At 43.4% G+C, this 24,029-nt stretch overlaps 3 protein-coding genes across 12 annotated transcripts in view; 2 read left to right on the plus strand and 1 right to left on the minus strand.

The window, feature by feature from the left end:
* The window catches only part of atp2c1 (ATPase secretory pathway Ca2+ transporting 1), a 34,180-nt gene extending 31,659 nt beyond the window's left edge, over nucleotides 1-2,521 (plus strand). For all 4 annotated transcript variants that reach the window (XM_006635530.3, XM_015356946.2, XM_015356948.2 and 1 more), the window contains 2 exons: nucleotides 644-785; nucleotides 1,088-2,521. In XM_006635530.3, the coding sequence (XP_006635593.2) occupies nucleotides 644-785; nucleotides 1,088-1,206 (261 nt within the window). In that variant the 3' untranslated portion in view covers nucleotides 1,207-2,521. The remainder of the gene's footprint in view (nucleotides 1-643; nucleotides 786-1,087) is intronic.
* A 496-nt stretch (nucleotides 2,522-3,017) lies between these two features.
* On the minus strand, nucleotides 3,018-9,087 carry LOC102696065 (asteroid homolog 1). 2 transcript variants are annotated; one of them, XM_015356949.2, is made up of 5 exons: nucleotides 8,837-9,087; nucleotides 6,404-7,747; nucleotides 5,721-5,919; nucleotides 4,620-4,812; nucleotides 3,018-3,846 (listed from the first exon to the last, which is right to left on the minus strand). In XM_015356949.2, the coding sequence occupies exons 2-5, from the start codon at nucleotides 7,727-7,729 to the stop codon at nucleotides 3,531-3,533; spliced, it is 2,034 nt and encodes a 677-aa protein (XP_015212435.2). In that variant the 5' UTR covers nucleotides 7,730-7,747; nucleotides 8,837-9,087; the 3' UTR covers nucleotides 3,018-3,530. The 2 variants fall into 2 exon arrangements, with proteins under 2 accessions (XP_015212435.2, XP_006635663.2); XM_006635600.3 differs by having other exon boundaries at nucleotides 8,646-9,087.
* Nucleotides 9,088-9,143: 56 nt separating this feature from the next.
* The window catches only part of nek11 (NIMA-related kinase 11), an 88,076-nt gene continuing 73,190 nt past the window's right edge, over nucleotides 9,144-24,029 (plus strand). For 3 of the 6 annotated variants that reach the window (XR_011190821.1, XM_015356950.2, XM_015356960.2), the window contains exons 1-3: nucleotides 9,182-9,287; nucleotides 9,612-9,810; nucleotides 10,718-10,937. Coding sequence is in view for 5 of the 6 variants with exons in the window: in XM_015356950.2 (XP_015212436.2) it covers nucleotides 10,765-10,937 (173 nt within the window). In the remaining variant the exon portion in view is untranslated. The other 3 variants (XM_069195238.1, XM_015356958.2, XM_015356957.2) reach the window with 3 other exon arrangements.

Below are 24,029 nucleotides of genomic sequence, written 5' to 3' on the forward strand. Positions count from 1 at the left end.
TCTGTTTAATTCCAATGAAAAGACTGTAGTGTCGCACAGTGGTATGTTGTTAATGCTGCTGATTCCAGCTGTTGGATGCTTGAGTGTCTTGAGCTCCTTCTGTTAGGAGTTTTTATTTGATCCCTGAGTCTGCAATAGCCTTCGACCAGGTCCTTCAGTTCCCTCCCACCTCAGACTCTTTGCTCAGTGAGCTGTCCTCTCTCGATTGTACCTTGTGTGTACTGTAAGACACGGGCATCATCCAGGGCATAGTCCTAGCTTGTGCCCTGTGCTTCTGGAATAGCCTCTGGATAGCCACAGCCTTACGGGGAATGCAATCTTTAATAATGGATGACACGATGGTGTTAATTGAGTCGGACGAATAGAAAATGGTGATTTGTGCTTTTTCCTCGGTACAGTGTATTTAATGAACACGTCTGCATTGGTATAATTGCAGCTTCCAACTCTTTAAGGCTTATATGCAGTCACTTTTAACAGAAACAATAGTGAACATAATGTTTTAAATGCTTTGCTTATATATCAAATTAGTTTCATGGGCTGTTTTATTTTATCGTGATTTAAAACGCTTAGAGACAAACCGAGCGTTATGTCAAGCGTGCAAGTCGGAATTGATTGTCCCTTGTTGATTTTGCGAACTTGGCAGACGAAGTTCGTCTATGAGATCGGCTTGTGCAGCAACAGGATGTTCTGTTACGCGGTCCTGGGATCCATAATGGGACAGCTGCTCGTCATTTACTTCCCACCCCTGCAGAAGGTTTTCCAGACAGAGAGCCTCAGCATATTTGGTAAGATCTACCTTTGGAGTCATCTACCACGCCTTTGAACTAATTTACCGTTTACCAAAACGCATCTACAAAGGCTTGACATTATGCACATTTCCTGTATGTCCTCCATTGTAGATGAGTCTGGCCTGCTGCAGAGTGTTCACGAATGATTAGAACAGAATTATTACCGCTTGTCCTGTATGCTCCCTTGTGGTATTCATTTTTTTTTATTGGTGTGCCTTTTCGTAATTAGGTTTGAAAATAATTGCTGTGCGGCGCTCGAGATTCTGACAACTGTAGTAACCAATTCTGTTATCTTCCAGACTTAATTTTCTTACTCGGACTAACGTCCTCTGTGTGCATCGTGTCTGAGGCCATAAAGAAGATCGAGAGAGGCAGAGAACGAAACCAGAAGCCTGAAGCCTTCTTCCATGAAGTATGATGCATATTGTGTCTTTGATAAAGGAACAGGCAATGTCTACAGACATATACGGACTGGAAATGACTTGCAGCAGGTTCTATTGCCATTAAGGGTTTTTATTTAATTTTGTTTTTTTCCAATAATAAATCTGCAGGGAAGGCACTAGCTAAACTACAGGAACTGTAGTGGCGACATATTTCCCTTTAAGATTTGGTGTGCTGCTTCAAGACTGTACAACCTTTCAGAGTATCTGAAAGCCCTTATTTATAAAATTACTGTTTGGGTGTCAGTTTTATTTTAAAGGTGTTTTATTCTTTCAGAAAACCAGATGGATTTTGTTTTGTGAAACGGCAAAGATGTTACATTCAGGCATTCCAGCTGATCTCGTTGCAGCTCAAGGTCTTTTTTGCTACATTATTAAACTCACAATAAGAATAAGTATTGTGGAAATACTTTGTGCTTTCATCTTGTATGCAAACTTTGGAGGAGGTGACCACTATTAAACCATGTATTTTGTGAACAAAGAACCTTTTTATAAAACACAAACATTTTCTGTTTGTCTTTATATTGAGTACGTGTGATAGCATGGCCAAGTGCTGGATTTGTATGTATACCTGGATCTATTAAAGTATTTGTTTTGGGTAAGAATCGGGAACAAAGTAATTACTCTTGTGTTCAGTTCTCAGATGTTATCTGTTTGAATGATTTCTCTTTAAATTTATACCCTTTCTGGATAATGAAATTTTCATTATAAGTGAGCATATAGGGCACTTAATTTTTTTTAAATCGCACCACACTGAACAAAACAGTAACTGTTACAGAAGGTACAACAATGGATGGTATTTGAATTTATAAATGTTTTATACTACAGCACCATTAATAACTTTTATATCTATGGGATCTATGTCCATTTGCTTGATTTGTAGTGTCTCGTGTTTGAGAAAGACTGGATATAAAAATTGCTTTTAAAATTTTGTCGAACCTTCTCACGTTACGTGTTTCACACATACATAATGGGCTTCAGACGTACATAGGGCGTATATTCATCTTGGCCAACTGGGCCCATGAAGTGTTTTCCTGGAAATGAGCACCAAGCCTTATGGACTCACTGTAGTAAAGCATTTTTTACTTCCCTTTTCACATAGATCTTTGATTTGCAGCTCAGGCTTTTCCCTGGTCAGATTAATTCACTGGTCTCACTTGTGCTGCTCTGCTCTTTAAACGGATAAAAGCAGTGACTTGAGTGTGCTTTGTTTAATGTGTGTACAGCTGACACCTCATTCTGTTGACAATGTATGAAATTAATCCTGTATATTAAAATTTTTATAAACCTTTTCATCAAGGCTCTTGTTTGTTGGGGGGCTGAAAAGACTGAATAAATTATGATTTACAGAAAGATGTATCGGTATTTAATTCAAATGTGTTATTCATATAATTACATTTCAGCGAAGACAATAATGATTTTTTTTTAATTTATATTTTAATACATTATTAAAATACAATATAAAATAGGCATTGGTAGATGTACACAGTGTGGTAGATTATTTAAATTTTCCCAAACTATACTGCACAAAATGAGCTTTCTTGGCCACAACTCTGCAAGATTCGGCTCTCATTTCTGTAAACAGGACCTTAACAAATAAATTTGTTTCATCTTTAGGTCTGAATAAACTGTCTAATCATCAAAAAGTATTTGCACCTTATTACCTTTATACATTGACAAGTAATTAAATATTGCACAACCTGGGAAACATTTGCTTGGCATCATTTTTCACAATGGTAACAGTATATGCCAGTTTTCTTCCTGTGCTGGGCTTTTTTATTGATATTAATTTTTAGAACAATTGCACTTAATTACACTTATTTTCTACGGCTTTGCAACATCTCACTTGTTAGGCAGTATGAAGAGATGTTGGATTCGATTTATGCTTCTGAAAGACGAGCAGTTAATTGCATCATACCAGTTATCTTTGTTTTGCTATCAAAAGAATTCAATTACAAACACCTGTGTTTCCCGTTAAAGGACTTACCAGCTTCAGTTCGAAAATCTGTCTGCAGAACTTGCAGGTGGATGAGCAGTAGGTCACGAGAACAGTATACAGTAGCAACTGAAGACTCGTGTTGATGTTCTTGGGCATTCACCTCTGCTTTGACTGAAAGCAATTTAGCTGATAAAATGTCACCTTAGAAAAATAAAAACATACATGTATAAAATTTGCACCAAAAGCATTTTACCAAAATATTTTTACAAAAAATATAACAGTTTCAGCGTGACTCCGGAGAAAGGTAGTATTAAGAAACTGTTTCCTTGTGTGCTACAGTACAAAACGGGGTAAAAACGCAGCTCAGTCCTCGTCGTCCTCGTCGTCCTCGTCGTCCTCGACCGTCAGGAGTGAGAACCTGTTGGCTGCGTCGCGGGCGGCGGGGGGCCCCCCCCTGCCCGCCTCGCCCTTCGTCTGCGCCGCCCGCGGCCGGGGGGGCCTCTTGGCTCTTCTCTTGCTCTTCCTGAAGAAGAAGTCTGGGGGCACGCTGGCCAGCACGGCCCGGAGCAGGGTCCTGAAGGTCGTCAGGGCCAGGGCGGACCCCGCCAGCAGCCGCTCCGGAGCCTGCCCGCCCCTCAGCTCCCTGACCACCCGGTGCACAAGCGTCCCGCTGTAAACCCTGCGAGACAACAGCACTTGGCCCCTTAGAAAAAAATCTCTCGACTCATTTCAGAAATGCTTCGTTAACAATTTTTTTCGATGAATGCATGTGAAAGATATACAGTATCCTCCGTATTGACATTTGATTTTCATTTTGGATTTCTGCTACAACAAAGGGCTTCAGCTAAATCCAGCAACAGCCTCTCCTCTGTAGGGAGCTACATAAAATGGGGAAAGAAGGTAAGCAGACGTAATCTTTTCCTTCCTCGAAAGCAAGCGACCCAACAGGACCAAAGCCTTCTACCAATGAAGGGATCGTGTCAAATAGCCACTTCTTGGTCCTTTATGCTTTACACTGTCCGTTTTAATTAGTGCTGTTTATTCTAATGAAATTCTACTGCGTATTTACCTTCCTTTACTACTACAAACATATCTACTCTCTGAAAACACAAATTTCCAGTTAAAACCATTAATCTGAATTCAAACAATGTTTGCTTAACTAATGACTTTCAAAGAACACTCCCCTTTTTCGTCAAAAGGAGATGCTGGCATTTTTAAAAACAGTGGTACTAAACAAGACACGACTTGATGTAAATCCCCAGTTTCAAGATTAACGCCAGACGCGCTCGTACACAAGGCTAGGCCTGAACGGAAACGTGCCTGCGAGCTAATCCGAATACTTCCTGCAAGCTAGAAGACGTGTCACCGTTCACGGTCTTGACTGCGGTGTAGGAGAGAAGTGAAGATGAGTTTTTGATATTGTTCTTTAGCTACAGCGGCCCGACACCGTACCCTGAGCAGTCTGGCTCCGGGACGGGGCAGCAGAGCAGCTGGTTCAGGTAGTGGCTGGTCAGCAGGGCCGCCTGCCACTGGCTGAACACATGCGCCGCGTCCATGTCCATGCCCTGCCTGTCCCCCCTCCACACCCGCAGCCTGCGCAGCTTCTCACGCAGCTCCCGGACGCCTGGGCAGGAGGCGGCGCTGCCTGGGGGGGGCGAAAGAGAGATCGTTTCCCGTTCTCTACACAGGGAACAGCCGGCAGTCCAACAGAGCCAGGGCGGATACAACCTACAGTCCCAGCACCGACTCCAGCCACGCTAGGATAAAGGTCAGAGGAGCACGGATGTAACTCCAGGCGCAACACGGATGCTGTTCTAGATTCAGCAGGGTTCCTGTTAGTATTCTTACACACACAATCCATACAACTTCCTGCTAGTCGTCTCTAGGGCAATACCAAAATAATACCAGCTAGTCATCGCACACGTCTGAACCAGGGAATAGGACTGGTTTCACGACTTTATTTTGAACATTCTGATGCTCTTCATAACAACTAAGATGTCACTTTGAAGTGTTTACAGATTCCATGATTAGTACAGGTTAAGCCAAGAATACAGGCTGTTGGTGGTATTTGGTATGTTTCTGGTATTGTTTTGGTCTGTTGCTGCTAGATGTTAAGATGTCAAAAACAGACAACTTAGAAAATAAGGTAAGTTAAAAACAGGTAAAAAAAACCTTCACTCCTTTAAACAATGTGATTCATCATTGTTTAGTTAACAGAGCTAAGCTGGTACCTTCATTAATACGGTAGTAATATCTCATTTCTGACTTTTTAATCTCTGCTATGTAAGTACACTGCCATTCTTGCTCTACGCTGGCTCTTCTAAAGGGTGTATATACACCAAGAATACCCAAACCAATGGTACTGCTGTATCTGGCTTATTAAACTATTATATATAATAACACTTTTAGAAAGACTGTCCCAGAACTGTTCACTACAATGCCTGTGATAACAGCTGGCTTGCTATCCTTCAGGTATCCCCAATCATTCTCCAGCCCCACCAACAACCCCTGCTGTGTAGCAGGCAGGACTTCATTTTCAGGAAACAGGCCTACCTAACCTGCAGAGTTCTCCATAGACCAGGCCCAGCAGCAGGGCCTGCAGGTGCTGCTGCTCAGGTCGGGGCTTTGAGTGAGTCAGCCAATAGCAGGTGACAGACACAGGCAGGCTGAGGTGGGGGGGGACGGCCTGCAGAACAGAGGGTTTCACTCCCAGCGTCTCCAGCAGGGTCTGAAGACGAACTGCTAGGGGCACCTGCAAAACAAAGAGATACTAAAATATCCTAAAATATCCTTGACCTGAGCTATATACTGATGCTTTCGCAACGCAAACCAAATATCTGCTTGATTTTTACATCCCGCTTAGCTCTGAGCTGCACCTGCTCACTCCAGAATGAGGATTTGTGCCAGATAAACTTCACATTCCCTTCCCAAAGACAGAACAGAAATTTGCTGCTGCTTCCAAAAACAATCACCCATTCTAGGCAGTAAGACACATACAGAAATGAAGCTACAGCGCAGAAAAGCCACATGCTGCCCCTGTCAGCCTCACAAGCAGGTGAGGGTGATAAAGACCACAAACAAGAGAGGAACAATCCTTGAAATGCATACAAAAGCCCAGCGTTACTAATAAAGCTTTGCTTTGACAAATCTATAAGGCATGTGTTTAATTGTCACATTTTCTAACATGTTTTCCATGTGCCATTCCCCACTGGCCTGTCCCCGCAGGTTGGGATTACCTCCGCCAGCTTGTGCAGCAGAAGTTGCTCGGGGGATCTCGGTAGAACAGCTTGAACTGAAGTGCTTCTCAGGTTTAAATCTTGCCGGTCGAACTCCTCCACAGACAACGTGCTGCTCTTGTCTTTGCACACCTTGTTCCAGCCGCGGGCGGTCTCCCCCGAGAGGTGTCTTTTCCAGTTGAGCAGCAGCCCATACAGCACCTGGCGGATGGGCAGGGAGCACAGGTTGCTGCTGGGCAGTGCGCAGTTCTCCACCTGGACGTGCAGCAGCACCCTCTCCAGGACCAGCACGTCGATGATCAGCGAGGAGAGCTTCCCTCTCCCCAAGGCCATCAGGATCCAGTCCGGCAGGCAGGCTATTACTTCCGGCACGTTGGACACCGGCACGCCGTCTGTGAAGAACTTCGCAAGGTTGCTCGTGGACAGCTCGTATTCCTTCATGGAAGAGGACACGAGCTCCCGGAAGGAGCCTCTGTGGCCTTTGTGGCCAAGGTACTCAACCACCTTTTCAACGGCTTCTTCTGGGCCATCGAACTTGGAGAGCCAGCGGAGGAGGCCGTCAATTCGGGCCTGGGTCTTCCCAGATCCGGGCAGGGTCCCCACGGGGAGCTTCGCCTGGCTGAAGAACACCTCCATATCTTGCAGGTGGACATAGTCGTTGCCCATGATGACCGCAAGCAGGGGAAGGAGCTGCTTGTTCATGTGACCAAAGTGCGAGCAGAATTTGTCCACGGAGAAGCACAGGGCAGGGATGTATTTTTCCGTGTCGGAGCACACCCTTACGTTATTCCACTGGAAGTCAGCGAAGGGACAGTAGCCGTCCTTCAAGTCGAAGATGCAGAAGTCACTGTCGCTGGCCAATACCGAGCAGCTCCACTGGTTGGCCAAGCAAGCTATCTCCCAGTCTGCCTCTGCCACACACTGGACATACGGCACCTGCAGTCTGGAGAGCACCTGCTTGAACACCTCCTTGGTCAGAAGCGGCAGCACGGAGCCGTGCGACCCCCGGGACAGGGCATGGGACTCCCTGATTCGGCTCTGGGCGCGCTGCTTTAAGGTCCCGAACTTCTTGTCCGTGTAGTCAATGCCACCGTCAAGCACGACAAAGGGCCTTATACTGCAGGCTGACAGGGCTTCGAAAAAGCGCCGGGCGAGCTCTGCAAAGCTGTCGTAGTCTCCGCCGCGCTGCTTGTCCAGACCCGAAGTAAAATAAAGCCGGAAGTACAAGCCGTTCCCGTCGATAACAATTCTCGTGTTTCTTAGCTTCAAGTCCGTGAAGAACTCCCTCTTGCCCTCGATGTAACTTGTAAGCCCTTGGACTCCCATGGTGACAGCCCCGGACTCCTGCAAGAGAGAGCAGCAGGACGACAATCGTTAGGAGAGCAGAGCCGAGGGGAACACGGACGACGGGCTCAACCGGTCCGTCTCCTCGCTGCACAAGGGCACAGAACCCTGCCCCCTGCCCACAGGGCTTCTATCAACAGGGCTGACAGGCGCGTCTGGCATCAGAACTCTCCCAGCGCCTCTGTTCAACTCGTCTTCACTTGTCCCGGATCCCCGCTCTGCGCCCGACTCATGGGACGAGAAGCGGCGAGGCCGGGGCAGTTAGTCAGGGGGGCGGAGCCACAGCCCCAGGGGGTGGGAGGGGCAGGTGGAATCGAGGCTCGCCGCACCCACGCTGCCAGGGGGAGCCGAGCTGGACATCAAGTTCAAGTTTCAAGTTTCAAGCTTCAAGTTTATTGTCATTATTGTCTGCAATTTCCCTCACGGGATCAATAAAGTATCTATCTATCTATTACACTCATATACATGGTATATGGTAGAACGAAATGCTATTTAGCTAGCTTTCGGACATAAGTAGTACAAAGAGAAAAAAACAACAACAACAACAACAATACAATTGTGTAGCGAAAGAAAGACAGAGACAACAGGCAGTGTGCAAAAAACAACAACAGGCAGTGTGCAATGTACTCCCGCACGTCTGTATAAACCCGTGGCCTACGCCTGTACACGGAGGCGTCGCTGAAGATGAATGCTGTGCTCCCTGGCGCCCGGCGCTGGGCACTGGGAAACCTTTGCGATCCCTTTCGTGCGGGAGGAGGGAAACGTGTGCTGGAAAGGAAATGTCCCGTGCATGCCTCCCGAAACTGGGCGTTATCCCTCCCCCCTCCCGGGAACAAAACAGCAACACCGTCTAATTTAATAGGGTTAGAAGTTGTTAGCTTTATTATATCTCGCTTACAGGTGTGGGCTCGGATGTCCAACTGGGGAACTGGCCTCGCAAGTCTCTTTAATACCGAGGAGAGCCGACGCCGGCAAGACGCAACACAGCGCGTTTTAACTCGGGATGCACAAGCACAAGCCGCTCACTGAAGCACCGCCGTCACAGAAAAAAAACAGAAACAATGTCATGTCGAGAAGCCCGACACTCACTGTCGCCAGCACACGCCACAATCTGCACGCTCAGCCCTGCTCGGCTTCCTAAAAAATAAAAATAAACTCCGAACTAACTTCAGGAAGAACAACAGAAAGACCCCCCCCAAATGAAGCTGATCATTTTGCTTCCGGGGTCAAGTACAAACGTCCCGTGAAAGATCATTTGCAGAAGCACAGACTCGGCATACGATATGGATCGATGCAGTTTGTTAAAAAAAAACGCCCAATCGTTTTTAGTCAGATCAAAACCGACAGCTGTGAGAGAGCGGAGGGGACTGTGACGTCACAACGGGAGCGCCGACAAGGCGGTCCCAGAACTCCCCGTCCGTCTCCATAGAAACAAGAGTAAACACCTGGTGGTGAACTCGGCGCTGTGATTCGTGTCGGTGGGCTGTAAGTAGGCTACAGTCATGTCAGGGCTGCTTGTATGCTTCTTCTGAAAGACAAGGTAAACAGTACATGGCTTATTTAATGCCGCACACAGTCATGTGGCAGCTGTAGTGAAGACAGTTAAATAATTCGCTGTTTGGCGATTTAATGCTGGAAGAGACAGGAGTGGTGTTACTGTTGAGATTCTCTGTATTGCTCCCTATGGATGTTTTAAGTGTTGTGTTACTTTATGTAGGTTCAGTCTTCTACACATTCTGTCACATGTGAGAAAAGTGTGAGTGCTTCAAACGTCTGCGAAACGTAAGCTCTTTTCTTCATTGCATACAGCATAAGGTCTCTTGGGCATGTTCACTAACCGGCTTTCTGTTACCACTGTTTCCAGGTCTGCGCTCATTGTGGATGATAAACCCTGCAGATATCACTGCGTGGGGCTCTCCAGCACTGAAGCCAGTCTAGGCTGAATAACTGGATGAGTAGGATTGACATTCTTTCCGAAGTCACGGCAACACTGGCCGAACAATAACCTGTTTCCTGTTCAGCCCTCGACAGCTGCGGATTGGAAATCCCTGTGCACTCTGCTGGTGAGTACAGTACACCTGCTTGCTGTGGGTCATTGGTATTTCCGTGGATGGAGCGTTAACTGGTCCCCTGACAGCTGAACAAAGACATCGCCTGCTGGAAGAGGTGTGAGTGGGGCCAGCAGGGGGCGCTCACCCTGCAATCTGGGTGGGTCCTAATGCCCCAGTATAGTGACGGGGACACTATACTGTAAAAAAAGGCGTCCTCTTTCGGATGACAGTTAGAAACACTACAACTGTTTGTGCCCCAAAAAACATGTTCTCAAATCTGTGTGTCTTTGTGTCCTACAAAGTGAAATAGTCACATTCATTCAAAAATCCAGTTAAAATATTAGGAAACGCTTCTAATAAAACAGATCTATTTGCTTTAGATGACATAGTACAACATTTTAAATGCAGAGTAAAATTTTCATGTGTCAACAAAAAAAGCAAGCATTGCACATATGGTATAATTTATTAAAAATAGCCATTATATTCACTGAGACATCTTTAGGCATAGAGAAATATGTGATTTAAAGTAAGCTTTAGTAAGCTGAGTAAAATATGATTTTTATAAGATTTATTTTGCCATACAAGAACTTTGATCCATTATAATTCCCCCTCTTTTCCTAACATTGAAATTCATGCCTTTATCTTGTATAAAAACAACTATCACACTGTTACTTAAGTAGCACACTGTTTATTCAAGTACACTACTTATTAAAGGGGTTTTTAAATTGGTCGTTCCAAGCACAGAACAAAATCAAACTTATTTTGAGTCACCTATTTCTCTAACATGTTGTATTTGATGGTGTTTGCTAGATGCTACAGTACTTTCCTTTTTGCTCATACACAATTCCAACTTACTTTAACTGCGATCTAGACATCAACCTTAAAAAGGGGGTTATTTCTCCTGTTTTTATGTTGACAGGCAACAGTGCCTAAAGAACCTCGCCTCATTTCCTGGTGCAAGAAGGGATGCCCAAGTTCCAGGAGATGGCTGCAAAGACTGCCTTCGTTTCTGCCTCAATGGCTGCTGGGTCAAGCAGTCTGATAGCAAAGCGATACAGCGTACAAGAGAAACTGGGCAGGGGCAGTTTCGGCACGGTCTACCTTGTTCTGGACACAAAAGCAAGAGAAGGTGAAAAGCTGTGAGTATGCCTGTTGTAGCACCCCAGCGGGATCCTGGTCAGGTCTCTGCAGTGCAGCGTGGCTGCCCGCTGTCGTTAGTGGCGCTGGAACGGGATGCTGCTTCAGATGGTGGCACAGGGGCACACTGGCACGATGGTGCGGGGGTCAGCGCCGGAGCCGGGGTGCTGTCTGTGTGGAGTGTGCGTGGTTTCCTCCCACAGTCCGAGGCCATGCCGGTCGGTTCGTTGTCTTCTGGGAGAACTGGTCCTCCTGCAAGTGCGTCTGTGCTTGTGCGTGTCTCTGCCCTGTGTCCAGGCTGTACTCCACCTCGCTCTTGTTCTCGTTGCTCGCTGAGATCGATAAAGCGGTTAGAAAAACGTCAGTTTAACAATATGCTATCTGTTCTGTCCGATACACCGACAGTACCGGGAGCTGTCCTGGGCGAGGAAATTCACTTCAGTGCAATTTTCATCTGGCTAAGCATTAAGCCTTGAATTTAAAACATTTGAAAAACAGTTTGAGATTTGTTTTCTCTCTAGCAAGCCACAATTCCTTCGTCACTTGACGAGGCACCAATCGGTTGCAGTTACGTGGCTAACGTTGACATGTTAGTTTTAACTCGTTGCCCAGGAAGCTGAGACAGTGAGTGGTTTTCCCTGGGACATACGCGAGAGGACGAATCACAGCGGCACTCTGACACAGCTCGTAGACGTCTTTTGAAAATGGCGTCTACATTGAAGACTGCTACTGACATCTGAAATAGCCGTCTAGTCGAAACTATTGTGCGTGTATGGCCTAGCTGAGTATGTGTCACAATTTGACAAGCTACTTGAGTGGATTAGCCTTTTCTTTTTTTCCTTCAGGTCTGCAAGATATTCCAGGGCAATTCTTTCAATGTCTCTAATTTAACTACCACCAGCTCTTTTCATGACTGGAATCTGTATAAAGATGCCGGGCCAGGAACCCTGGGGAAAAGTGCTGAAGGCTTTGTGTATTAAAGGGCTCGGGCTGCCTGAGACAGTGGCCTGCTTGTGACAGGCCTCTCGAAACGTTACCCCCCGTCTGGAGCTGCGCGCCTGTGGTGACAGCCCTGTCACTTGGCAGCCAATCCTCTTTTGTTTTGCCACAGCTAAAACGCTCTTAACGAGTTTCTGTTTGTTTGGTGCGGTTTGGGAAATCGATGTCCGAGACGCACATGGTGTCGCGCCTCCTCAGCTTTCTCTCCCAGGCGGAGCCGCCTAACATCGCATGAGCGACCCCACTTTCTCTGCTTTAGGCTTCTGGGGCAGATAGTCCCCCATAAAGTGGTCGAGCAGTGGGTGTCAGTAGAGATTATTTGAGGGTGCACACAGAAAACCACACAAAATCACCTTCCCACAACCGTGTCTCAACAAGGCCCCGTCTCTGGGCTGTCCAGGCCTCGTTCCCTGGTATTGTGTCCTCCTCCTGTGACTGTGCAGCACCTTCAGCTGTGTGCAGAACAGTAATGTGTGATGATACAGTAATATAGGCAGGTATTTCTAAAGGTACAAACCACCATTTTAAATCCTCTTTATGAGACAAATCATAAAACACTCCAGGGTATCTACTGTACATACAAATGCATCCATAACATCTAAAACAGCTTCTATTTAATAAAAAGTGAGACAAAACACAAAGTTCTTTGCAGTGTAATTGTAGTTTTTTACTTTTTTCTTTTACTGTACGGGAGACTTTTATCCTTAATCGTTCTTAATTACATTTTGAAAAATGCAGTTCAACTAATTCAACTTAAACTGGGATTTAGAAATAAGAAGCATTTCTGCTGTACTGTATGTATCACAGTTCCAGCTGTATTATAGACTGGAGGTCATTTCGGTGAGAGAGATAAGCTAATCTCCAGACTGCTCTGATTTACACTGTATTAATGTTGACTCTGAAAGTACATTATAATTCTGCTAAGCCTGACTTCTTTCTCTACACTTATCTGACTTGCTCAGTCTTCAGCCTCTATAATAAACTAACGATTTAAATGGTCATGCATGGGATAGAATTGGATCATATTTTTCCCTTTTCATACATTGATTACAATCCATGACATGTGCAGGAGGGTAGAGAATGAGTTTGTCTTTGATAAACAACCTCTTTGTTTTCTGACTGAATCCCAGTCCTCCTGACAGTAAAACTCAGTTTCTTATTTTTTCAAAAGCTTCATAAATCAGGCTACCAAGCTGTGCATATGGAGGTACGTTTAAAATATTAAAGCATGATAGCTGGTAAACTGGCTTATTGAAAATATAATTCATTTGAAGTGTAGCGTCCAATGAATCTCAGCTGTTACGTGGTGTTGTCCTGGTAAAGTCGGTTTTAAAAGTGTTATAGAAAGGTTATTTTCTTGGGAGATGACTGCTGAAAATGAGAATCTCAACAGAAGTACTGCATTTTCGACTAATCCTGGCCACTTACGTGAACACAATTCAGTGACCTTTTCTGGAGTCACTGATAATAATAATAATAATAATTCCTTACACTTATACAGTATAGCGCTTTTCTGACACTCCACTCAAAGTGCTTTACAGGTTAATGTTGTAAGTATTTTTGCTACCTGTGTATTCTTAAATAACTACAGGACGACATTAAATGTCTCGTTTTGTACTGTTGTATTGGATATTAAACGTCTCCTTGAAAAATAAGTTTGATTATGGCGGCTGTTTCAGGGTAATAAAAATATTCGTTTCACTTGTAGCTCGGTATCTTACCACCAGATGGTAGCGATGTTCCATTTCACTCCATTTTACCGTTTTTAATACGTAGAGAATTCGTTTTAGGAGACCAGCTGTTACAACTGTACAAATCGTTCAATTAGAAAATTCATTAGATTAACGCATGCATAAATGTTAGGAGGTTTGGAAATTTTAGTTCAAGTTATAGTGCTATTCTAAAAACAAAAGTATATTGTGATTCAGGTCCTTTTCCCAATATATTTAGTGATTTAATTGTCCACCATGAATGATTAAGTGAAAGTTCATAATGTGTCACAAGTATTGAAATTCACTTCCCAAGTTCCATCAATGATGTATTCATCTAGATATTTACCTCCTTCTAGGCTTTTGGCAAATTATGATTAAAAAATACGAGATCATACATTATGTTAAAGAGGAGGCCTACAAGACAAGTGTTAAGTATGCTCAATTACGAACTGCACTGATTAAGGACTGAGTGTGTTAAGGGAGTTCATACCGATAATTTCACCACGCCAACGGGAATCGCAGTGGGTGATGAGCCATTATAAATCTCAAGCACACCTAGATTTCCTACTACACTTTCAGGTACTGTTTGAAAAGAGCGATGATGGTACTCGTACCTACTGTATCTCCGTATGTAATCGCAGTGATAAAGGTGGATGTGGGGGAAATGGAAAACAAAACTGGATTTCTGCAGCTAAAGCAAGTTTAAGCTTTGTTTTTTTCCTCATCCTTCGGCTACTGCTTTTCTTTCTTGAACAGAGCCCCAGCAGTTTCCAGCCGCGCTCTGGCTCCGGACTGGTTTTATGGCCGTCTTGAGCATCAGTTAATTCACGGGCTACGCTCTTCTCGCATTGCACGCCTCTGTGACAAACAGTCTTATTTTGGGGGGAGGTAAAAGCGGATGAATCACTTTCTGCGGCGGGTGAGAAGTGTCACTGGCTCCTATATTGCCTCATTAATAAAGGGAGTGGTGGGCTCGGAGCCCTTCCCGAGAGGGCCACAGTGAGCGGTGATGGATGCGGGGAATTAGAGAACTACAGCACCTCGATTATTCCGCCCTCACTGGCAGCGCTGGTGACGGTGGTGGCGGGCTTGGGCGATGCTTTCAAGCCGACAAGTTATTGAGAGTCAAGGTGCTTGTTTCGGCAAACTACACCGGGGTGTATTAATAATGTACTCGGAGGAGGCTGTGAATATGTCAATAGCTAACCCGATATGGTAAATTAATTGCATGTTAATAATACAACCGTAGCTGCCGCCTGCACCGTACCCCTAACTCCAACCATCTGGCCGTTTGCAGAAGGCGGCGTGTTCCGTTTTTAATGATTTTAACAGCTCGCTTGGTATGTATTCATGAAGTGTAAATACGGAACCCCTCGACATTAAAAATAGTTTTCTTATGCATATGTCTCTCTAGTGTGCTTTTGCTAGGAGTACGGCTTCACAAAACTCTCATTAAACCCAATGTAACATTCCAGACTCCAGACTATCTCTGCTAGTAAGTGTTCAAAGATGAGTGCTTAGATGATAATTGTGTTGTTCCTGTGTGAGATAATGAGTATCCAAACTCGCGAAGACAAGTCTGCTGGTGCAATGTTCATAAAGGATGGACCATGCCTCTCTAGAAGTATACGTATATTATAGAGCACAGCAATGTTCCATAAAGGAAATAAGCTCATGGGATAAAATATTATCACTATGATAATGTCAAGGAAGTGGGGCAGCATTGCGACGCAGTGGAGCCCAGTGCTGGGGTCCTGGGTTCAATTCCTGAGTTCAGTTACACTGTTAGAACATGGGTGGAAGGATCAGGGAAATGTAAAATATTCTGGAAATTGTCCATGTTTGATGTGGAAAATGGCAGGGTTTTTCTCATATCAGCGTATAGGTTTGGCTGTTTCTGAACCGCGCTGTTGAGGTTATTTATGGAGACCTCTGCAGAGTATGAATTGTTGCTTTGGAAAGGATAAACGAGCACAGATGTGCAGAGTGACCTGAACCTCAACAAAGAGCTTTGCGTTTCTTAGTCAAGATGCTCAGCTGAATCAACATTAAGTGTAACCGATTCTCCTTCAGGTAATCACTGAATGTCATCAGTATGAATGTTTGCAGCCTTATCAGAAATTGATAGTGCTTTTGCCTGAAATATTTCAGTGAGATACATGCAGTGAGAAAAGCTGTTATACTCTGAAAGCACTCACATACACGGGGAACCATTAAAGGAAGATGGAGTGTGTTTCTAAATTACATACAGGTTTCAACATACAATGACATTACATTTGGATTGTGAAATTAAATCCAAAATCTGAAAGAAATAAGCTAAATATGCTTTCTGCAAAATTAATCAGGTGACAGGTGAAAGTAACAGGTGAATACAGAATGCAAATCAAATTGCCTTTAGTGGCAGGATATTGCTGTATATAATGACAGATATTTATGCAAGTGAATGATTTATGGTTTCATCTGCATTTCCTTATTAACAAGGCCTAGCAGGAAAAATGCAACTGAGTATATACCAGCTTTTTCATGCACATTTAATTATAATGTAAAAAAATAGCCTCAAAATGAGCAGCATCAAGTTCTGAACCTGTAAAATAATTTCCAGTGACAGGCAATGAAGACAGACATGAAATACAAACCAGAAATCTGCTTCGTCTCTGCAGTGCGCTGCCAGCACTGCTGGGGAGTGTTGCCTTCTCCTGCAGTGCTTCTTCTGGGAAAGGGGACACAGTGGGTGAAATAAACCGATATTTCAGTTATATTAAAGTTAAATCCAAGGCAGTCGTCTCCTGTGATCCGGCTCTGTGCAGCACGGAGAAAGAGTCCAGAGCATACAGGTCAAGCAGGTGCAAGTTTCGAACTGCCAAAGAGGCAGAATAATAAAATAAAGAATCCTGCAAATAAATAATTTTGATATGGTTTATTATGAAACATCATATTTTCAGAGTGCTGTAAACATATACCGTAGGATGATTAGAAGGTACGTTTGTGTTTACGATCTGGTGGCCAAACAGTCTCCATCGCTACTGAATAAAGCCGTCTTCAGATTACTGGAGTACTTTGCAGTTGCGTATTTTAAACATTTAAAAATAAAAAAAACACATTGTTTTAGGGCAGCACAGTGGTGCAGAGGTTTGTATTGCTGCCTTGCAGCACTGGGGCCCCGAGGGGTTTGATTCCTGGGCTGCTGTCTGTGTGGAGTTTGCATGTTCTCCCTGGGTTCTGGTGGGTTTTCTCTGGGTGCTGAGGTTTCCTCACACACTCCAGAAACATGCTGGTAGGTTAGCTGGCTTCTGGGAGGTGAATTGACCTGGTGTGAGTGTGAGTGTGTGCGTGACTGTGTCTGCGACTGTGTGTGTCCTGCGATGGACTGATGTCCCACCCAGGCTGTACCCTGCTAGAACATAAATGCGCTGATGAGTTTATTTTGTTCCTCTCTGGGGTGGCGCAGTAGCGTCCTGGTTCGAACCTCAGTTTTATGCTTTGTGTGGTGAGCCTGTTCTCTCGTCTTACGAGTGGGCCTGCGTGGGTTTTCTTTGGGGTTTTTTTTAGCGCTCCAGTTTCCCGTCACAGGCCTCACAGATGCTGTGCAGGTGAATTTGCACCTCTGAAGTTGCCCTGGATGTGTGTTTGTGCCCCGAGACGGAGTGGGATTCTGTCCAGGGTGCTGCCCTGGTCAGGCGGCGATTTGCTATCCTTCTCTTGAGGTTCGGCCACTGTCGCTGAAAGTGGATGGGTGCTTGGATGTTCGCATCAGTCCTTGAAGCTTGTGCATCAGAAAGTATACACAACACCACACCAATGAAAGATGAAGCATTCCCTTTAGAGTTTTCATGAAATGTTAAATGTTAAATCATGTACATGTGTCAGCTTTCACATAACCTGCAGGCTGATTCGTTTTTTTCCCTTTGCACTGCAACCCTCACCCTACTTGATTTACATTGTTAAAAATCTATAATTTAAGAATTCTGCCAATTCAACACTGGCTGAAGGGCTTTTCTGTCAATGCCTATTGTGCTGACATTCCTCATTTAGGTGCTTATCCCCTGTTCCTATTGATTCTGTAATATCTGTGGCTTTGCTTCCTGCCAAGGCCTTACCTGGTCAGGGAAGCACTAATGGTAATCCATTTATCTGATTTTCACCAAACATGTGCAGTACATTAAAATTCAATTGCGTATCAGTAGCGGTGCTGGTGGATTACTCGCGAGTTAGCATGACTGCTGAAGCTTGTTCGAAATGTGAATCGGGAGCAGTGGTTCTCAGTAATGGTTCTGAACTGCTGTGTTTTGTTTTGGGGTCTTAAACTACAGTGATGGCTGCCTGTAATCGATCGGCTGCTGATTTAGGCTTCTTTTTCTGCACTGAGGTTTCATAACCACTCTAGTTAATGTGCAGCATATAGGAAGAGTCTCTCTTCAGCTTTTTAATTAAGAATTGGCTCTTTTATGTTGGACTGAAAAGCTCTTAGGAGGTGATCGGATGATGATGCACACACATAATGTGTCAGACAACCCCCACAGCAGGTTAGTATTTTTCCTCCTGCTTCAGTCAAGTTGCGTATATATCAGCTCGCACACCTGAATGACAGCAGTGCTGAAACTTACTAATCAGGGTGCATAATAATTTAAATCGGTTTTGACCTTCAAGAGGTGAAAGCAAATTAAAAAAAAAACATCAAATCGAAAGTAGAAATAAATTAACTTCTAATTAAGCTTGTGGTTAATAACCTAGGTGGAACACAAAAAAAGCAAACACAGGAGTACTCCAGGACCAGGACTTATCTAGGCCGTCCTGTACAATATACTGCCCGCGTTAAACCAGTGAAGCCTTTGTACCTCTTGTATCTAGATCCTGTAATTAAAAAAATAGAAATAGCCAGGTCAAAATATGATAAGAAAAAAATATTTTTTATTTCAAAGTTTTGACAGATTTTGTTGTTTTGTTTTGTTTAGAAATACGATTCATTTTATCTGTTTCGTCTGCTCCTGGCAGGAACATTCTTTTATTTTTGGCTAAGCACTGTAGAGTAATTCAGAGTCTTTTGTCTGGCCTTTCCTACACATTGTGGTTATGACAGCGTGTTTCACTTCTGTCCTGGGGACATCCGTCACTTTGGGGTTTTTCCCGTTCTCTTTCGACTGACTTGTTGAAGCTTTCCACACAGTGAGCCGGTTATTTTTACTTTTCTGCAATTAGGGACATCATATATCCAGTATATCCAGAAGAACTGCAGGCACCTTCCATACCTTTGTGTCTCCCATGGGTTCTTTCTACTGTGTCCTGTGACAAATCTAGGGCAGTTGTGTTGTTATTTAATTGTCACCTTTTTTCTCTGCTGAAGTAACATATCTCTGAAACTGCAGCTGCATTGTTACTGCCCATGTCATGAGTTATGAGGTGTATTCTGCACTATCTGTTTTCCAGTGAAACATGTCATATATGTGTTTGAAGGTAATGTATCAAGTGGAATGTTTTTAAGCATAAGTGTCATATGAAAAAAAAACATTTTTGCACATTTCTTTAAAAAGATTTTGTACATGAAATACCATACCAGGGGTGTAATAATCAGCAACACAGATGCAATTGAAAACATTGTCTTTCTAGTGAGAAGTGGTCTTTATTATCCTCCAGCCTTCGGAAAGCGTGAATGCGTAGCAGCTAATGAATGGTGATAGATCTTCCCTGGCTGTGTCTTTTCGTCTTGTGGTGGGCAGAGGCTGGGGTTCAGCTACGAGCACGGAGAACAGCTGCACAGGCGATCTTTGCAGTAACAGTAGGGATCTCTCTGGCATTAATATTCATTGATGTTAATGTGTCCTGGTGGTGGAAGGCACACGCTGGGTGCTGCTGAACCCACAGGGCTTCTCCTGCATGTGGTACCTGTGGGGTGTCCGCTCACCGAGCAGCTATTCTTGTATAAGACCGTGAAACCATCCTGTGATTCACTGGGAAAAAAAGGGGAGCACAAGCTGAATTATTAATTGCAGGATTTTCAATGATTGATGAATTCTTATTACAAACACCCGAGCTTATCTGAGGGTGCTTACAGGGATGTTCATCCATTAGACATTTGATGGCGCTGTTTGCACTTTTAGGAAAAAGCAAAAAAAAAACAACAACAACAACAACAACAACTAGGTATCTGCTAAAGCCTGAAGTGAAGAGGAGGGAATTTGAGCAATGATTGCACAGCCGGGGCATTTTAATTGTGATTACATGATGTAGAACTGAGCCAATGTATTTCTATTGATGGAGAGCTTTATAATTTATCATGACAGATGAATAATTGTTGCATAATACACATTTGACAATGGGTGTATATTGAGAGAGGGAATTAAACTGTACATCCAACAAAACGATTCTCCATTCACCCACTTAATTCTACTGTAAGATGGTCAGTGTGACAGAAGAGTTGTTATACTGTATATAATAGGGTCAAGATGTTAACAGGGAAAACATCGTAAGTAGGACTTTTGCCCTATTTTACACTTATGTTGCAATCCCAAACTCTGGGAGTGTGAATACATCTTACAGTACTTGAATCCTGCTTAGAAAGAAAAACTGTACATGGATAATCACAAAGAAGAAAGTTGTGAATAATGTTTCCCTCCTTAGAGACAGTCTGTTCAATAGTGTGCCACCTACTGACTCTGTAATACTACAAGGGGACCTCAATGCTTATGTGGGGATAATGCATTATCAGGAGCAACAGGGAGGGGACTATTTACAAGGCTCCATGGCTGTTATTATACCCAAAGCAGGTATCTAAAAATCCCAGGGCACCTCAACAAGAGTAGAGGTGTTAACTACGGTGTTCTGGCCAAATTTCCTCTGGGCCCTTACCAATCATGGCCTCCGAATCAACTCCATTGATGAATTGGCTTTACTAGTCTGTTCTCCTCCCCACTGAGAGCTGGTGTGTGGGGAGCGGACTTGAGCACTCTGGCTGCCATCGCATCATCCAGGTGGGGCTGCACACTGGTGGGGGTGGAGGGGATCCCCATTACCTGTAAAGTGCTTTGAGTGGAGTGTCCAGAAAAACGCTGTATAAGGGTAAGGAATTTTTGTAAACAGAGACTGTGTTTCTCATGGACAGGGAAAGCTGAACTTTCATGTTCAAGAAGAAGCTTTAAGTTGTAGATGGATATGATAAAATGACAGACAGGCAGTTTTACCAGTTCACTGACTGGAGCTGTAAAAATAATGCAGTTGCAATGGAACAATATTGTTCCGTTCTTCAATGTCTAACAGCACCCTGGAAACAGTGACTTATGAGCAAAGGGTCTTGCTTTCATCATGATAATGACCCTATGAAACGTACAAGATAAAATAATAAATTAGAAAAATCAGAAAGAATAAAAACGTGTTTTGGAAACAGTGCATTGACCTGCTCAATCTTCTACAATTAGCCTCAGTCACTTGTTGGCACATGAGTGTGAGAACAGAGAGGACTGAATGGACAACTGATGGAGATCCGCAAGACGAGGACTGCTGGCAGGTTGCCTTCACCTGTGTCTGCTAGTTACGGGGAATAGTTTGCTTTGAGGTCTGCACCACAATGCTAAAAAAAACATGATCTTGTATATTTCCTTTTGAGACGGTTATGACATAATTTCAGGCTTATTTTGTAATGCTTTCAATGCCCCCGTATTTTTAGCTGCCAGTGAAGCGCATGTCGAATTCTATTTGAAGACAGGGTCATAAAAGGTCCCCTTCCTGCTGCATTCCATTCTCACTTTTCAAAATGAATATATTATTTAATGCAGTGTAAACAGAGGAGCAAAGCAAATCAAGTATCAAAGCCTTGACTCTTGATCTTAGCAGATGACTATGAGTGAACGCCAGATACAGTGTGTGCCAAGAGGCAGATCTAAAATGTTCGCAGCCCTAAAAAAGCAATGCCCTTCAACACTTTCCTTAGCTGAACACTTGCCTAATATTGAAGAAAACGGATTCCTTGCACTCATTGGCTGACTTGAGCAAAGAGGCATACAATTTCATGAATAGTCCCATCTGCTTCTGGGTATAAATACAGAAATCAAATCATATATACGCACCTGCTTGAACTGTCCCTGGCCTGAGTTGCATGCAATATGCATAAATACATATTATTTACCGTACTCTGTGGCTCTACTACAAAAATGTAATAAAAGGAACACTCTCTGCCTTACAGTCCCAATTACTGTACTGAGCCTTTGCTTTATATATCATCATTACTTCTTCATTTCTTTCTAAGATGGCATGTGTTTTAGAAGTTGTCGCTTTTTTACAAAACCAATCATCCAACCTCATAGAACCATGGTTCATTTTTGGAGTAACTGATATCTCGTTAAGTTTTTGAGTTAAAAATAAGGAGACTTTATCTGGTGCCTGTTTTTAACAATAATTGCAGTGCCTGGACCCACAGGGTTGTTTGCGTTGGACAGAGATGCTTAATAGCCTCATACCTGGTTTTGAGGAACAGCAGGCAGAGAGTGTGAGGCACCAGAGAGCCCCCACAATAAGCGCTGTGTTAACCTACCACATACCTGCTCCTTACAGGGCCTGGTGTAAAAGTCTGAGTATGGAGGGGAGTGATGGGCTCAGCATGTTGATAGATAAGAAAGCTGCATGTTGTGAACACAAAAAATGTGTGTCGTTTAGGAAATAATTATGGAAACAAAGGGACATAAAACAGTATATGCAGGTTACTATAATAAATGCAGTAAAATTATGAATTATATGATAGTAGCTTTTCTGAAAAAGGATACTCCACTCAACCTTTTGGACTTGTTTTCTCCTATAAGCAAAGATTGCAAGAACAAGAAAATGCCAGAGGAATTACCTTTCAGCTGCTGTAGGGTATTGAGCTTTCAGCTGCTGTAGGGTGTTGAGCTTTCAGCTGCTGTAGGGTGTTGAGAAAACTGCAGTCAGATCAGGTGCTGTGACAGTCCTCAATTTTTTCAGTACACTGCCAGATGGAACAAGGCAGGTTTATGCAGTTTCATGCTCCATTTCTCAGTAATTGATGGGTAATATGAAAAAAAACGAATGACCCATTTTAGGAGTCAAACATTTATTTAACGATGTAAGAATTTCAGAATACTTAATTTCATTGCTGTCAAACTACTTCTGTAGATCTGCATGATTGAGCATTTGGTTTTTCTGAAAAGCAAATGACAGTAGTTTGTAGTCTTGGTCCTTATTTGTAATTCAGTTAGAGGGGAAATCTTGAAATAAAGCCTTCTGCTTTTGTAAGTGAAAGTAACAATATTCGCCTCTCATTTTTCAGTACTCACATTCTCGTTTATTTCCAAGATTCATCGTGTTTCCCAGCTCTGACTGTACTGTGCTGGAATGGATATTGTCATTTACAATTCTTTGTTAGAATACACTGTACAGACCAGCTTTAATAATGCACTTCATTTCTTCGAGCCTGTCGAATCTGTATTGTTCTGTCATACAAATCAGCAATTAATTTATCCTCATTTCTGAGAGCCCACTCAAAAGTAGATTTCAGAAATTGTTACTGTGTGACTCAAAAGTAGATTTCAGAAATTGGTACTATGAGAGAGCTCCCTCAGGGAAAATACGGACCGTTTTTGTTGAGTGCCATCTCATTGATCGAATGGAAGGCTAAATGAATATCTGGGGTATCCTGTTCCCCTCCTGGACATAAAGAGCCTCATGTTGCCAGAGAGATAACCGTCATTGATTGTGTTGCAGAGTAATCGATGCATAGGTAGTGTAATGGCAGCTCAGACACATTATTAGAAAGAAATCTCAGACTCGATTGGATTATTGCTTTACGCTCATAGCTGCTAGAAAGGCTATTGGTAGCCAATTTATAATACAAAGACTTCCTGAATGCACACTATTAGAATGATCAAGTTATTAATTATTAAGCAAATGAATGAGGAAATAATTGAGACGATTCACTGTGGGCTTGTTTAAAAGAGCTCGTCATAAAATAATTGGGGTAACTGTCAATTACAGTCTTTTGCCCTGTTCTGGGTGATTTTATTATAAAATGCAATGACTACACTTGCACGTTCAGAGGAATACCCAAACATTTGTGGGTTGTCTCAGTGTTACGAGGGCTTGTTAGAAATAACCGACATTCTGGGGTTTGTCAAAATAAAGGCAATGTAGTTTTTTTTAGCTGAGGAAATGGTGGCAGTTTTCCAGAAGTCTGAGCACAACTTACGGAAGAGTTTGGTTCCGCCGAATGTCATACAAGTCCAGTTTAAATCTCGAGCCATGAGCACATTAGCAAAGTTACACTTTGATGGTAATAGTCTATTCTGTCATTTTCTATGTGCAGCTTAGCCCACAAGACCACATTTCTGATATAATAAATACACCTGTATTCCTCAATAAAAAAATCATTCATGGAGTAGATTT

This window comes from Lepisosteus oculatus, chromosome 10, assembly GCF_040954835.1.
Source record: "Lepisosteus oculatus isolate fLepOcu1 chromosome 10, fLepOcu1.hap2, whole genome shotgun sequence".
Taxonomy (NCBI): Eukaryota; Metazoa; Chordata; class Actinopteri; order Semionotiformes; family Lepisosteidae; genus Lepisosteus; species Lepisosteus oculatus.

Coding starts and splice junctions, on each gene's coding strand:
- LOC102696065 (XM_015356949.2), bottom strand. CDS start 7,729: ATGGGAGTCCAAGGGCTTACAAGTTACATCGAGGGCAAGAGGGAGTTC. Junction 5,920..6,403: donor TGCTGCACAAGCTGGCGGAG/GTAATCCCAACC, acceptor TTTGTTTTGCAG/GTGCCCCTAGCAGTTCGTCT. Junction 3,847..4,619: donor CCGGAGCCAGACTGCTCAGG/GTACGGTGTCGG, acceptor GTTGTCTCGCAG/GGTTTACAGCGGGACGCTTG.